Genomic DNA, 15,363 nt, shown 5'->3' with positions numbered 1-15,363 from the left:
AGAACTTCAGTTTACTATATATAGATCTTTAAGATGTATTAATTATAAATGGTCCTTGCTATTTTTAAAAGCAGATTCCAAAGGGCTTCTGCTTGGACACACTTAGGTTAGGCTTCTATGCAATACTGTATCTCCTTAGAAATTATACATTCTTTACAATCCTAGCCATGCCTTATGTACTCGGCAGTGTTGAGGACTGGATGTTCTACTCAGGAGAGTTATCCAGCAGACAGAAGCTCAGAGGCTGAAGCAATTATGGAAAGTTAGCACCAGAAGAGAACATGGAGAATAATTCAGTGTTCCTCAAACTCTGCCAATAAAATCTTGAGTTTCATTTTAAAAGTCATCTTGATTTTGCATTCTACTGAGGCATATCTGTTTTCATTTTAACACGAAAACATGTTCTGTCCCCCAAATCTGGGAGCACGATTTACAGACTAGGAAGGTGTTCTGTTTCACTGACGTTAGGCATAGCCCTGAGCCTCCATCTGAACGGCTGGTACGAATTCTTCACTTCTCCAGGAAACAGACTCTGAGAAGTAGAATGATCGGCCCAAAGCCTGTTACAGAGAGCCAGGACTGGAACTTGAGCTTCTAGATAGCCAGCAGCATGCTCTATGAAGACCACACTATTCCTCCTGAAGGAACATTTTGGAACCTCCCACTCTTGAGACGCTTGCACAAGGCACCATGCACAAGCGTCACACGGCTGAAGAGACCACCATTAGGCTGGGCTTTGTAGCATGTGCTGGCATCAGTGACCTTGGATAAAGTAGCAGATCTTGACACCCAAAGCCAGTTTCAAGTTGGTACATGGTAATGTTCCAGAGACATCCAAACAGAAGTCTCAACGGAAAAAAGTGAGAAGACAACGATGCTTGAATTTCTGAAGTACCATGGAAATGGCAATAAACAATTCCAACCCCAAATTTAGAAGGAAGGGGACTCGGCATCAGAACGGTAGAGGGAGGCTTCCCCTTCTTGGGGGCTGGATCAGACTGCCAGCTTGGAGAGCTTTCTGAGAAAACAGACCTGGGCAAAGGACAGGAAAGATCAGCAACAGAACAAATGAATGCCCATCACTCTCTCCCTGGGGGGGCTCTTGGCTCCTACTAGTACTCATTCACTGACACTCACTGAGCACCTACTATGTGCCTCATGCTGAGGATCAAGGATGAGCTGTCACAGGCTCAGCCCTCCAGAAGCTCCAAGTCTCTCGGGGCTACATCCAGAGGTTTGAGTGCTCTTGGGGGAGGTGAGGGGTACTACTGGAAACACTTAGGAAAGGCAATTTACCTAGTCCTGGGAGGTCGGGGAGCCCTCCCAGAGAAAAGAAAAGCAGGAATTCATCAGCTGAAGGAGGGGTGTGTAAGAAGAGGCCTTCCTGCCTGGAGAGCAGCATGTGCAGAGAAGAGGGGCACAGTATGTTCGGGGGGCTGTTAAGTAGCTCCACATGGCTCCAGGGGTAGGGGTGCGGAGGAGAATCGGCAGAGGCCCCAATGGAGGCTGAGAGTGGAAAGGCCAGGCCCGAAGGACCTCATGCAGGAGGCTGTACATTAGGGAGTCTGAACTTCTCCCAAATGGTATGAAGCACCAAGAGTGACATATTCAGATTTTTGTCTTAAAAAGGTCAGCTACACTGGACAATAGGTATGCTGATTAGGCTTGGAATAGACTTTCTGGAAGAAATGTCTACCACTTGACCCACTTTGATTCTTTCTTCCAAGCTGAAGCTTGCATATTTATTTATTTTTATTCAAGAAAAGAAGGGCGTGCACATTTAATATGCATACACCACACTCCCTGCCTACACTAGATACTTTACTTATGGGATTTTACGTAGATGTCAAGCAACCTTTCACTGCATAGAAAGGGAAATTTAAGATCTGAGAGGTTTAACAATCTGGTCGGTCTGATTCCAAGTGCTTTTTGCATTATATCATACTACCTCCTTTCAACATATTTTAACCTCTGAATATGGAAATCTTTCTGAGAGAAGAAACATACATTTCTACCTTTCTAAACGTAATTACTGACCACAATTTAACACTTGTTTTGAAGACTCAGGTCATTATTATAACCACTTATTACTATACTAGTTTTAAAATTAATAATTCTTTAATTTCATCAAATAGTCAATGTTCCAATTTTCAGTTGTTGAAGATGTCCTAAAATTTTAAAAATCTTTTTATCTAAAATGGATCCAAATAAGATCCACACATTTTAATTAATCTTATCTTAAATTTTTTTTTGTTCTGTTCATTCCTCTCCACTTCTCTCACTTTCTCTTTTATTTCTTACATTTATGTGTTGAGGAAATTGGGCTGCTTGTCACATAGAGTTGCACAGTGTCTGAATTTTGCTGAATACGGGCACGTTCTTCTGTCTTTTCTATTCCCTGTACATTGGCTTCTCCAGAAGTTTGATCAGATTCAGGTTCAATGTGGGGGAGGGGGGTAGGGAACAAGACTAATTCATAAGTGGGGTTGTGTCCTTCCATTATGAGACACATGTTTGTCTCTTTTTGTGATATCTGCAACCTCTGAAGATCAATGCCTAGATCTCCTAATTCATTGGTTGCTAAAAAAAATGCTGAAAAAATTTTACACTGAGTTTTTACAAAGTGAGGCCCCAAGGGGTGAGTGAAGTATACTTGGTCCTTTGCTCCCAAACCAAATGACCCCAGACTGCTATGCTTATTGGCTTTGTATCATTTATGTGAATAGTTTTTCTGCATCTCTCTTATTAATAATCACTTATTGATGTTTTCAGCACATCCCTGCCACTGAACAGTTCCTCATCTTTCTGATTTATTGCTTCTAATCTGCTCTATCAACCAGGACCAGACAGTTAAGCTCAGTGTAATAATACCAAACAAAATAAAGAGACCAGAGGGCTCTCTTAACAGGTGTGGGCATAGTACAGACTTAGTGATTCATTTCTGAGTTCCTGGCTATGTCTACTGTTCAAAGTTAATTGGCCTCTGGAATTAGTTTGAAATAGTTTTTCCTATTATAAACTTTTCAGTCCCCAAGGAGATAACAGCCATTGTTTCAGGACCTCTTCTCCATATCCACCATAGGGATTTTTCTCTCTTTGTTTACCTGTTGCATCCCAGGGCCTAGAATAGTGCCTAGCACATATATGATAAGGGCTGTAAAGAACTAGCAAAAAAAAAAAAAAAAAATCAATGAACAGCAGCAATAAGCTCCAAATTTGCCTTTTTTGTATATAAATTATCTTGCCTGGTGACACTGGGTGAATTTCTCTAGAACTCTATTTATACTGTGCTACTAGACAGCCTGGCATTCCAAGGGCCTCCACTGCCCAGTAACCCCAATTACAATAGCGGCCTTCTTCCTGTACCTTCCTTCCTGTGTCTTTGCTTCTGTATATAATGCTGGCCACTCTTCTTTTTCCCCTACTCAATTTCATCCATCTGTGCTTTAAAACACATGCCAAACCCCATTTTCTCAGTTCAATGTTCCTTATAACTTCAGCCTGTACTGACCTCACACTTTCCTACCTGATTACAGCAAAAAGCTCCTTTGAGAAAACAACTTCTGTACTTTCCTCATTACAGGCACCAAGTAGATGTCAATAAATAAATGTGAATGTTCATAGGGCACAAAGTTCGGGAACAAGAGATTTTCAATGATAAAAAGCATCTGAATCACTCTAACTATATCACTCAGGGATAGAGTTAAATTAGATTTAAATCTAATTTAGTATAAATCAATGCAGCTCTAAACTTTTCTACCAAAGTACCTCTAATAAAAGAGGCCCATAAATTCATATACCTAGTAGGTTGGGGAGTGGCTGAGGTATGAGAAAAACTCACATGTACAGAAATTCTTTGGAAGACCCACGTTTTATCTTAAAATTGATACAAATTTTCTATTCAGCTTCATAATATGTTTCTTTTCTTTTTTTTCCCCTAAAGATTATTTATTTTAGAGAGAGAGAGAGAGTGCGTGCATGCACTTGCATCAGGGGAGGGGCAGAGGGAGAGGGAGAGAGAGAATCCTCAAGCAGGCTCCCCACTGAGGACGGAGCCCAACATGGGGCTCAATCCCAGGACCCTGAGATCATGACCTGAGCTGAAATCAAGAGTCAGCCGCTTAATCGACTGAGTCACCCAGGAGCCCCATAATACATTTATTTTCATGAGAACATGAACACCTTCACACATTTTCTCCCAAGCATAAACTACAAGAAAGTTGCCCTGTCTGTTCTGGGACTTTAAACATCTCCTGATGTCACCACACACCCCAGGAAACATGCTTACCTCGGTCTGAGAGGGACTGAGAACAATTAATACACTTAAGGTTTACAATAGGAAAAGATCACTACTTTAGTTTCTTGTAATTTCTTTTAGTGATGTTCCAATTTGGTATGTTCTCTTGGATTTACAAAAGGCCCACATTCACAGTTTATAAAGCAGTGTGCTGGGTCTTCAAACAAGCATGGCAACTAGGAAATCCCAGGTTAGCTCATGTGGCATGAGCTGGGGTGGTCAGTGTCCTCCCGCAAACCAGCACATCACATGGTGGGGTTAAGAAGACGGGCTCTCCAGGCAACAGATTAAAAATAAGAGATAGCAAAAAAGCATGATTTTCAAGGCTAGGGTGGGGGTGGGGTTTAAAAGAATAAGACAGATATCACTTCCTCATCTAGCAAACTGTTGAAGAAGGCTAGGAGACACTTCCTCCTGATCAGTCTATTTAAACTTGCACTGGCCACATGCAGGCTACTGAGCACTCGAAATGTGGCTACTGTGACCAAGGGGTATTAAATTACATTGTATTTTTTTTTAATTAATTTTATTATGTTATGTTAGTCACCATACATTACATCATTAGTTTTTGATGTAGTGTTCCATGATTCACTGTTTGCTTATAACACCCAGTGCTCCATGCAATACGTGCCCTCCTTAATACCCATCACCGGGCTAACCCATCCCCCCACCCCTACATCCTATTTTTAAAAGCGACACTCAACTGTTACTCGAAAGCTCTGAAAAAGCAGGTTTGGAAAATCTGAGTACATGAATCTACTTTTCCAGTTACAAATTTTATGAAGTCTAAACACAGATGACTTCCAGTGAAAATCAAGCATCCTTATTGACATGAGCTGTAAGTCTAAAACAGACTCCAGATTTCAGAGTCTTAGTCCAAAAATAAGTAAAATAGGCCAATTATTTTTAAAACTTAAAAATCACCTGTTGAAATAATAATATTTGGATATAGCAGGTAAATAAAATATATTCTTGGGTCAAAAACATATTGCTAAAATTAATTTTACCCATTTCTTGTTACTTTAAAAAATATAAAATTAACATATGGCTTGCATTACATTTCTATCGAACAGCACTTTATTTAGGCAATGGCTTTTAAAGAAGAATCTCTCCCTAAAACAAACTGCATAGCTTTCCACTCCCAAACTTCGTAGTGACCAATCAAAAAGGGATTAGCTTTCTATCAAAGTTGTATGAAATCCCTTGCATGAATCCAGTACGGAGCATGTTTCAATTGCTTGGGGGTATTTTCTAAATGCTAAGAGCTATCCCTCCCAGTTACAGTCAAATGTTCTCACTTAGTCTGTCATCCCACACCTAAATCAAGCAGCTTTCAGAGACCATATTCCTGGTAAGAGCCTGCAGATCTAGGTCTCTCTCTTTGGAGTTTCCACCCGTTAGCCTGGAGTTCTGGAAGAGCTTGTGTGTTGGCAGCAAGGGCAGCAAAGACCCCTGCTTCCCAGGGCATGGGAGGGAGGCAGCGCAGCAGGGCAGTGAAGGGCCCGGCTCTAGAATCAGACCGAGTGCATTACAATCACTTACCGCGGGCAAGTCACCTGTTCGCATTACAATCACTTACCACGGGCAAGTCACCTGTTCGCATTGCTTAAACTTCCTCATCTGAAAATGGGGATTTTTAAAAATAGTACCTAATGCATGAGTTTTCAAAATTAAATGAGGTAACGCACGTAAAGCACCTAGAATAGTGCTTGGCTTATCACCAGCGGCCAACATACACCGTTATTGTGGGATGTGTGCAGGGACGGTGGTGGCTTGCAGGAGTCCACAGTAACCTTTATTTGTCTTGTTTCCTGAGTTTGCTTGCTCGACTCCTGTAATTAACCCGCACTGACACCTAGAATTAGACAGTTGTGGAGCTCACAACAAACCAATTATCAGTCTGCGTTGGCCAGTTTCTGGGTAGGTGGCTGTATTAATTCAAAAACAAATATCCAAAACTAACAAAGCCTAATCTTCCAAATTTTAGGGATGGGAAGACAGGATAGAATTCCATTATTTTAAAAGGACAGATTCATATTAGAAACATCTTGTTAAGGCTACAATAGCCTTACACGTCTTCTTGGTACTATGCCCACGTCAACCCAGCAATTCAGGTTCTTATCCTTGTCAACACCCAAAGGCCTCTTGCAGACAGATGCCTGAATTCTGATACTCATGAGACCAGGTCAACAAGGAGCACGGAAACAATTCCACCACAGGCGTACTAAAGCATAGAAATGCCTCAAAGATTGCAGTCAGAAATGTTAGGGTGAATCAAATCGGTCCTAAGCAAGGGTTTGAGCTTTTGAAATAATAACAATTAAAACAAAACTTTTCTACTTATTATGATCATTCTTCTCTGCTCTTGCCACACCAAAAGCAAAGTATAATTAGCAGTATGAGTAATTAGTTGGCGACCAGATGGCATGGATGAAGGACACCACCTAAGGGGGAGGTGCAAATGGAAACAGCAGGTGTCTGACCAACGTGTCTGGGCAACGTCAACGCCGTCAGGTGACGTCATTGTGTGAATTCGGCCATCTACGCGCACAGTCTAAAGACAAAAATAAATAGTAATGGGCTTCCCAATGCCACTTCAGAAAGCGGAGCTGGAGGGGGCCCTGTGCGTGACCACCAGCCAACACCCACGCAGCCAAAGCTGGAGGGCCAGTACCTGTAACAGACCCCGTCAGTGCAGGGGTTGTGGACCCTCACGATGACGAAAACGTGCTGGAAGTGGGATCGGATGTTTTTTGGGCTGAATGGCTGTGCTCCCGGCTCTTGGAAAACAATTGTTACGATATCATTTCCAATATGCCGCTTCCGTAGGAGCTAAAAGAAAAAATAAGCAAACCATATAAATGACAACACTCTGCGTTTTCCTCCCCAATTCCCTTATGTAACTGTATTTAAAACATTCATTATTAATCAGAACATATTAAGGTAGGTAATCGACACAGTTGCTGTCAGTATTTTAGCCTCTCTTATTCCCTCCCAGGAAGAATACAGAAATGAATATTCTGAAATTTGCATAAAATATAGAGCCCATTCAGGAGCAAACCAATATCTGGCATATTATGCCAAGTTCCAGCCTCTCCAAATTCTGTTTCCATAACAACAGTTTTGTTCCATTTTCACATAAGAAAGAAACTTGCCAGAGGGAAGATGTTTTAGAGAGGAGAATGGCGGAAGTAATTACAATGCAATTTATGTTCTGGTTTAATTCACTTCATTTAAAGAGTCGCTAAGGTGTTTTCTGAGATGCTTTTTGTGTCACCAGCTGGAAATGCAGAAATTACTAATATTCCTAAAGCAGGTTAAATTTCAAGTTTAAACAGCTTTTCTTAATTACAGTGAAAGCTGCTTAAGACCACCTTCTGTTTCACATTAAATGGTGATTTGGAAAGGTGGCTTTCAAATTCAGGCACCCCAAGTCAGGCTAGGCCAGTCGCTCTCTAAGAGGGGTTTATTAGATAGTTTAATTCAGTAGTGTGAAAAAAAGTTGAACAAAATTTGCATTTCTCATATTTATTATATAGAGGCTCTCACAAGGAGAAAAATAACGAAATATACCATTTATATCAACTATCTGTTAGGTATAAACTTGCATTTATAAAACTTTTTTTTTAATTCTCCAGTGACTTTAACTTACACAAATTACATACCAGTAAAACCAGTGATCTAGTATTCAGCTGGGAGAAACAATAGCCTTTTAGATTAGGGTTGAGAATTGGGAGTTAGAATGTTCCACAAATGTACTTTTAACCTTAGGAATTTCAAAGCATCCCAAATTATCTTCTAATGAGGCCACTTATTTTCATTTCTAAACATGATATATTATTGGATGTTACAGAAATAAAGGCTGGTCTGTACTGACTGCTATACAGAATAGACCCCTTATTAAACATTATTAATCTACTCAGGATCTTGGACACACCAAAAAAAAAAAAAAAAAAAAAATACAATTTGTCTATGTATTATGTCATTCCTGCACAGATGATGTCATTGTCTTTTTGATGCAATGTAATTCTTTCTTGTTTGATATGTAACACTAATGTCTTAGTGAGGGACCCAATTAGAAATAAATCCATCTATCCATCTCATATTATATATAATGAAAGACAGTATTTATAAACAAATTCCTGCCACAAGATTTTAAAAGCTATGTTCTTTCTATTTTTTTTTTCCCAAGCAGAAAGTGATCTACATAGAAGAAATAAATTCTCTAGATAGAGAATTAAGATTTTTTTAAAAGATTTATTTATATGACAGAGAGAGAGAGAGAGAGAGAGAACACAAGCAGGGAGAGCGGCAGGCAGAGGGAGAGGGAGAAGCAGGCTCCCCACCGAGCAAGGAGCCCAATGTGGGGCTCGATCCCAGGACCCCGGGATCATGACCTGAGCCGAATGCAGACGCTTAACCGACTGAACCACCCAGGTGCCCAGAAAATTAAGATTTTTTAAGATGCAGCAGTACCAATTACTCTTTCATTCTGATTTAGGACCATAATAACATGTTTGCCTTGATCGGACCTCCAAATTAAATAATTTAGATAGCTGTCCAACTCATGCTGCTCAACACACTTCAACTCATTTAGGAGAAATAAACAATTAATTGAATTTTGTTAACTAAATTTTTTATCCTTCCATACATCTTACTTTCTCTGCTGAGCAATCAGGCAGAAAGAATAATCCTTTAAAGATCACCTGTGAATGTCCTGAAATTTTTTTTGTCTACTTACTGGTCAGAATAAGAAAAACATATTTTTCTTACCATGATGTTTTCCTCTCTGGGTAATCTAGAACTTGGAATTTGCATAAAAAAACTGTCAACAAATTCCAGATCATAGACTTTATCCTAAATAGATTTATTTCAGATTTGTAGCTGATTCACTGCTTTGCTCCCTATTTTTGATTCCTTTGGTAATTATAAGAGGCAAAATTTTGTTACCTCTATTTGTGATTTAATCAAACCTGCAGTGATGAAGTGTTCGATTCGATCCGTGTTTGGTTAAATTCTGGGAAAGAGGATGTGATTCATTCTGCAGCTGGTTGTGTTCTGTTAGCACAACAGTTGACAATAACAAAATCTAGATCCATTTTAAGGTCAGAAGTAATACTGGACTGCTTGTGTTTATAATTGCTATTGAAAGGAGAAGCTGTTTGCTCTCTGGCTCTTTTAAATGTCAGTTTGGTATCATTTATTTTGACATATTTTTTAAAAACAGCAACGACCACATACTTTCTAAAATAATACTGCCAGTTTCCATTTTGCTCTGTGACAATCTGCCACTTCTAGGCTTCTTCATTTACTATGTCAATGACCACATTTTAGTAACAGGCATTGTGCTTTTAGATCTTCTTTATTTTTTTTTATTTTTATTTTTTTAAAGATTTTATTTATTTATTTGACAGAGAGAGAGACAGCGACAGAGGGAACACAAGCAGGGGGAGTGGGGGAGGGAGAAGCAGGCTTCCCGCAGAGCAGGGAGCCCGATGCGGGGCTCGATCCCAGGACTCATGACCTGAGCCGAAGGCAGACGCTTAACGACTGAGCCACCCAGGCGCCCCTAGATCTTCTTTAAAAGAAACTGTGTATGATGTACACGAAGGCCAATTGTTTTTTAATGTTCTTTGCTGTCTCCTGATAAATGTTAAGAAAAAGCCTTTTTCTGAGATCCCACTGACATTTATTTTGGTTTTTCTCCCAGTTAGTATACCAAACCTCCTCTGAAATCTGAAATGACACATCAGTACTTTCCTGCTTTGTACCCTGGCCTCCTGAGATGGAATCTCACCCACTCATCCATGTTCTCTGCAACCCTGCAGGGTCACCTAATCACCATGATTTCAACTTGTTCTCTTCAGATTCCATGAAAACCTCAATCTCCGTGGGTGAAAAGCAAAGGATTAATTCCCAAAGCCATCCAGCTGGCTGTTAACCTAGAATTTGTGTCTCTTCATTTGTTTTCAGCTCATTTGCTATTCGTTATTTCCGCAGAGTACAAGGCTTCCTGCTGCCGTGACACGTGCAACATTAAATTCTGGTTTAAGATTTTACAAACTTGCCACTTAGGCTTCTGGGGGAAATGAACAAGGGCGAAGAAACACAGACAACACCAGGGATCTCTTACCTGTTGCTTGTTGTTAGGCGTGTATGGCAGCATGGTGGAAACATGGAACATAATTTCATAGTCTTTGTATGTTGTGTACAGAGAATGGGTTCCAGTGGAGTCAGCTACAGTAAAAAAATATTATATAATGATGAGATGACTATAAGAATAGGAAAAATAGTTCACTTACAGAAAATACCTCGGAAAAAAAAAAGGGAAATGGTTTAGAATGAAAAGATGTTAGTATAAAATCTAGCATCGGTGTTTTTTTTTTTTAAAGATTTTATTTATTTGTCAAAGAGAGAGAGCGAGCACAAGTAGGGGGAGCGGCAGGCAGAGGGAGAAGCAGGCTCCCCACTGAGCAGGGAGCCCAATGCGGGACTCGATCCCAGAACCCTGGGATCATGACCCGAACCAAAGGCAGCCACTTAACCAACTGAGCCACCCAGGTGCCCCGAGCATTGGTGTGCTTACCCATTTTTTTGTATGATTCTCTTTGGTAGTCTAGTGAAGCCTATGGATCCCTTGTCAGAATAATATTTTTAAATATATAAAATATATATGATTTCAATAGAAATCAACTGTACTACAAAATAGTTATCAAAAATAATTTTAAAATATTAGATTTCTCTAACAAGTTTTAGCAACTGATCTAGTTACTATGATTTTGAAGTAGTGATGTACAATAAGCAGTATTTTGAAGGATCTCCAAAAAAAATACAATATGAAAATATCTATGCTTTCTAACTTGCAATAAAATCATAGGTAGAACTTAAACAACTGTTTGTTGCCTATATTCATAACTGAAGGAAGTGCTAAATTTTAGTTAGGGGGTCAGTGAAAATAATGTAAAATTATTTCCCATCCAAGTTTACACACCCCTGAATTCTATCCAGACATCAGATGAAGAACATCTTTTCCAAAACTTCTGATTTAAGAGAAATGTTTTGTTCTTAAGAAACAGAAATTTAACAAGACTGTAACACTGAGTAACACAGGCATTCTAGCAATGTCCAACAATGTTTTGAGACTGTTCTGCTCTCACCTTCCTTAAGTCAACAGCAACCTCTAACCACTTAATCATTAACAAATCAATTGCCCACAAATAACTGGAAAGCAGAGAAGAGAATTATTAATGGTCCAATCGAAAGGGAGTATCTTTAGTCTTAAAGGCCCTGGACTTACTGGCTGCAAAATGACAGAAGTGCGTTCATTCTGGGTAAACTCACGCCTCCGTCAACCATACTGTTGAGGACCAGAATGCTTTACTCCATTTTAGAGAAGCCGCAAGACAAAGCCCCTGGCATATACTAAGAGGCAGTAGTTCTCAAATTTAGCATGTACAGTGGCATCTGGGGAGCTAGTTTAAAAGGCAGATTCTCATGCACCACCCCCAGAAATACTGCTCAGTGGGTATGGGGCTGGGCAGAGGAATCTAAAAATAAACACCCGTAGGGTGACTGTAATTCAGGAGCTCCACTGCCCTTAGGCACTGCTCCAAGAATAAACCGCAACAGTGGCTTGCAGATAGACTTGTAAAAATGTTCTAGAGACCAGAGTTTCAACCTCAAGCTTCTTGGAGGACCTTAATTTTTGGAAGCTGACATTAAATGCAAAGGATTAGAAACAAGCTAAAGTGAAATAAAGCACAGACTACTCTTCAAAAATTGCAAAAATATGTACCAACATATAACTTTCCAGGAAAAAATATCCTCTAAATGCTAATGACCACCAACAAAAAAAACTACAAATTACTGCAATAAATAATTGAACTGTCTAAGACAGCTCCTGAGTAAGAAGAACATACCTACTGTTAAGGATTCTTGCTATAAATAACTCTTGAACTGATTAGTACATTTTAAAACCTTAAAGTGAATGTGTCAGCTTTGACATGTACTTACATGTGTTTCAAGTCAATTTTGAGCAAAATTAATGAACTAGAAAAGAGACTGTCATCTAGTATTCATGAATTACATTCCGCTTTCTACATCTGTCCAATTCTAAAAGGATTACTGCCAGAGAGGAAAGCTGATGTGGAAGACAATGCGGAAGGTCATCTGCTTTTCTACTTCTGGCCCATTCTCGCTTTCCTTTCTGCACACCTCATTTATGTCAGGTACGCTGCTTGACCATCCTTTTTCTGGGGACTTCTGGAAACCCCCAAGTTTTGCTGATAATTTTAAACAGTTTAAATAGTTTCAAAAGTTTCAGAGATGAAACAAGGGCTGAAATAATGACATTTTCCTTTCTGAGAAGAAAGGAATTCCAAATCCTGAAAATACTATGTACATAACAGAATTGTTAAACTTTATCAGAGAGAATGGAAAATGAATGTTTGTTATATTTTCTCAAAAATAAAGCATCCAATATTGCTATTATGATATTTTTAGTGACCCTGAAACCCTGAAACCATGAAAAATTTAATAGCATAACAATCAGGAAAATGAAAATGACAAAAATCCTTTTTTTTCCTCTGGCTGAAGAGAATACATATTAAAAAATTTCTAAAGGGAAATACGCTTTGAGAAGAGGGGTGAAAGGAAGATAACGCTCCTTCATACTTGTCGAGGAGCTGTAAAAGTTAAAAAGTAAATTCAGGCATCTTATGGGTCATCTCGATAATCACATGATCCGCCTCCAAATCATACTACCAGCAAGTGGCATCCACCCACTAATAAGGTCGGCATTCTACGCGAAGTCCTAGAAAGTAAAATTTCTAATATTCAACATAGATGATAAGGCACTGAATAATTGAGGAATGATAACAGTATATTTCTCAGCTGCTTTGAAAAAGTGTAGACACATGATAATATCGTACATTAGGCATTTCTATTTAAGATGGTATGAACTGGTTAATGAGTTTGTAGAGCGGTTTTAGATACAGTCCGTGTCATAATCATCCTTGACTGCTCTTTTGGGCTCAACGCCTTTACTTTTAGGTAGTCTGAAACTTCGTTGACAAGGTGTATGTGTACAAATCTGAATGAGGAAAAGTAATCAGACTTTTATAACAACCATTTCTCAATCACTAATAGATGTATCAGAGTTAAGAAAAGCTAGATGAAGGAAAACAAGCCTATGCAATTTGATTTCAGGAAAGTTCCTGGTTTTAAATATTTATGAGCACAAGAGAAAAGTAATCTCGTTAACTAAACGCATGTAGGCTAAATAAAGTCAACAGAATGAAGAAAGCTTAAGCTCCGTTAATTAAATGTACTCACCACTACAGAACACATCAAATACAAGATGAAATCAGATAGCTTGTAAGTCTCATTTTTATCCCTTTATTTAATTTGAAATATAATAATCGTCAGGTGGCTGCTGGGGACCATCCCTTGAAGGCCCCCTGATGTCCCATCCATGCAATCTTGCCTCAGGGTCTGGGGAACGCAGAAGTCAATGCTCAGAAACACAGCCAGGGCCAAGTACTGACATCTGGGACAGCAGCACGGATTCGAGAGGAGACACACTTTGGCCTTCGTGGTACTATTTCACTCACTCACTAGTGGAGTATTTGGGGAAGTCAAGACTTCCACCTGCTCTGGCATCTATCATGTTTACTAATAATTTTTCAAGGTACATTTAGCAGTGGCCAGGAGATGGGTTCTTTCACTTCAGTGAGGGTCAGGATCAAGAAGAGTCTGTTGTCCTGCCTTTTGCCATGAAAGGTGAGTCCATACTGTGTCAGCTGAAGGCCTGTGTGTGTGAGTGTGCAAGTGAATGCACCTGGGACTCGAGGCTTCTCAAAATCAGTAACACACGGAGAGATGAGGAAGGTCGAGACGGTGGGGGCTAGCACTTAGGAGTCAGTCACTACTGTTTTCTGCCAACGACTCACTTGGCAAGACACCTGCAGTTACCTGATTCTCAATTTGGAAGTAAGATCTGAATTTGAACGACAGCAGCATCATTTGCTAAATGACCACAAATCACTTCACTTCTCTGTCCATCGATGCTCTTGCTGCTGTGAGGATTACATGAAATATGTATATGAAAGTACTAGCCCATAGAAGATGCTCAGGATAAGGATTAGAATTTAGAAATTTGTGCAGCTGAGGTATAAAGGGTAGTTTCCTTAAAGAGAGACCTTTACATATTTTAATTCCTTTGCCAAGTGCATTCCAGGAACACTCAAAGGAAAAACCTTACATTGTAACACAGGTCAAAGTTAAGGAGGTGAAAAAAGAATCCTTTTCTTCATCAGTGTCTAAACTCCAAATGGCCCCTTGCATGTGCAGAGCATTTAAGCAATGCTAGTTTTATCCAGTTCCCTATCAAAGTTTAAATATTCCAAATAAAAAAGGACTTATTTTCTTTATGAAAAAACTTGTATCTCTTCTAAGACCCTGAATCTCAGTGGTTTTTGTAACACTGCTGAAAAATGGGGGAAGCAACAAGCATTCACTAACATTGCAGCAAATTAATGAAGGTTAAGGCTTTGAAGGAATGCTTTACAAAGGGCTTCTAAAATCTATGTTCTGCCTTGACAAACTAGCCTCATCCAGGAAATGATTTCCCAAATAATCATCCATATGCACAGCTAAAAATGAAGGTGGTCTCCAGCTTTCAAACAACAAACTGCTTGGTGGGAAGTTTATTTTTGTATTTGCTGTAGTGTGAGGGTGGTAATTATCTAGAGGTTATGTCACCCAAGTGAGGAGACAAAGTAAGGAGGGAAAAAAAAATCCACCACTTGAAAAATGTCTTCATTGCAGAACTGTTTCAACCCCTGACACATCTGTAGCTTGTTTGCAAAACGACCTTATTTCTGAACCAGGAAAATGGACTTTGTATGAAAAACTGGGAAAAACAAGAAATGGTTCAAAAGCTCCATCGATCCTTCCTAAAATCTGAATAGAATTGTAATACATAACAGGCAGAGCCATTTCTCGAGATGGCTTGGGTAATGTGAACCTAAGGGCTTGAGAGAGGGGGAGACACATCCAGGACGCAG

General features: G+C 39.5%; 1 protein-coding gene across 35 annotated transcripts in view; it reads right to left on the bottom strand.

Annotated features, from left to right (window-relative positions):
* Positions 1 to 15,363, bottom strand: part of SIPA1L1 (signal induced proliferation associated 1 like 1) — a 385,985-nt gene that overhangs the window by 82,560 nt on the left and 288,062 nt on the right. For all 35 annotated transcript variants that reach the window (XM_032405449.1, XM_032405459.1, XM_032405458.1 and 32 more), the window contains 2 exons: positions 10,431 to 10,534; positions 6,972 to 7,129 (listed from right to left, as the gene is read on the bottom strand). In XM_032405449.1, the coding sequence (XP_032261340.1) occupies positions 6,972 to 7,129; positions 10,431 to 10,534 (262 nt within the window). The remainder of the gene's footprint in view (positions 1 to 6,971; positions 7,130 to 10,430; positions 10,535 to 15,363) is intronic.

This window comes from Phoca vitulina, unplaced genomic scaffold (assembly GCF_004348235.1).
Source record: "Phoca vitulina isolate PV1807 unplaced genomic scaffold, GSC_HSeal_1.0 scaffold7, whole genome shotgun sequence".
In the NCBI taxonomy this organism is placed as follows: domain Eukaryota; kingdom Metazoa; phylum Chordata; class Mammalia; order Carnivora; family Phocidae; genus Phoca; species Phoca vitulina.
The sequence above is the reverse complement of the archived record's forward strand: the minus strand, read 5'-3'. Positions and strand labels throughout refer to the sequence as shown.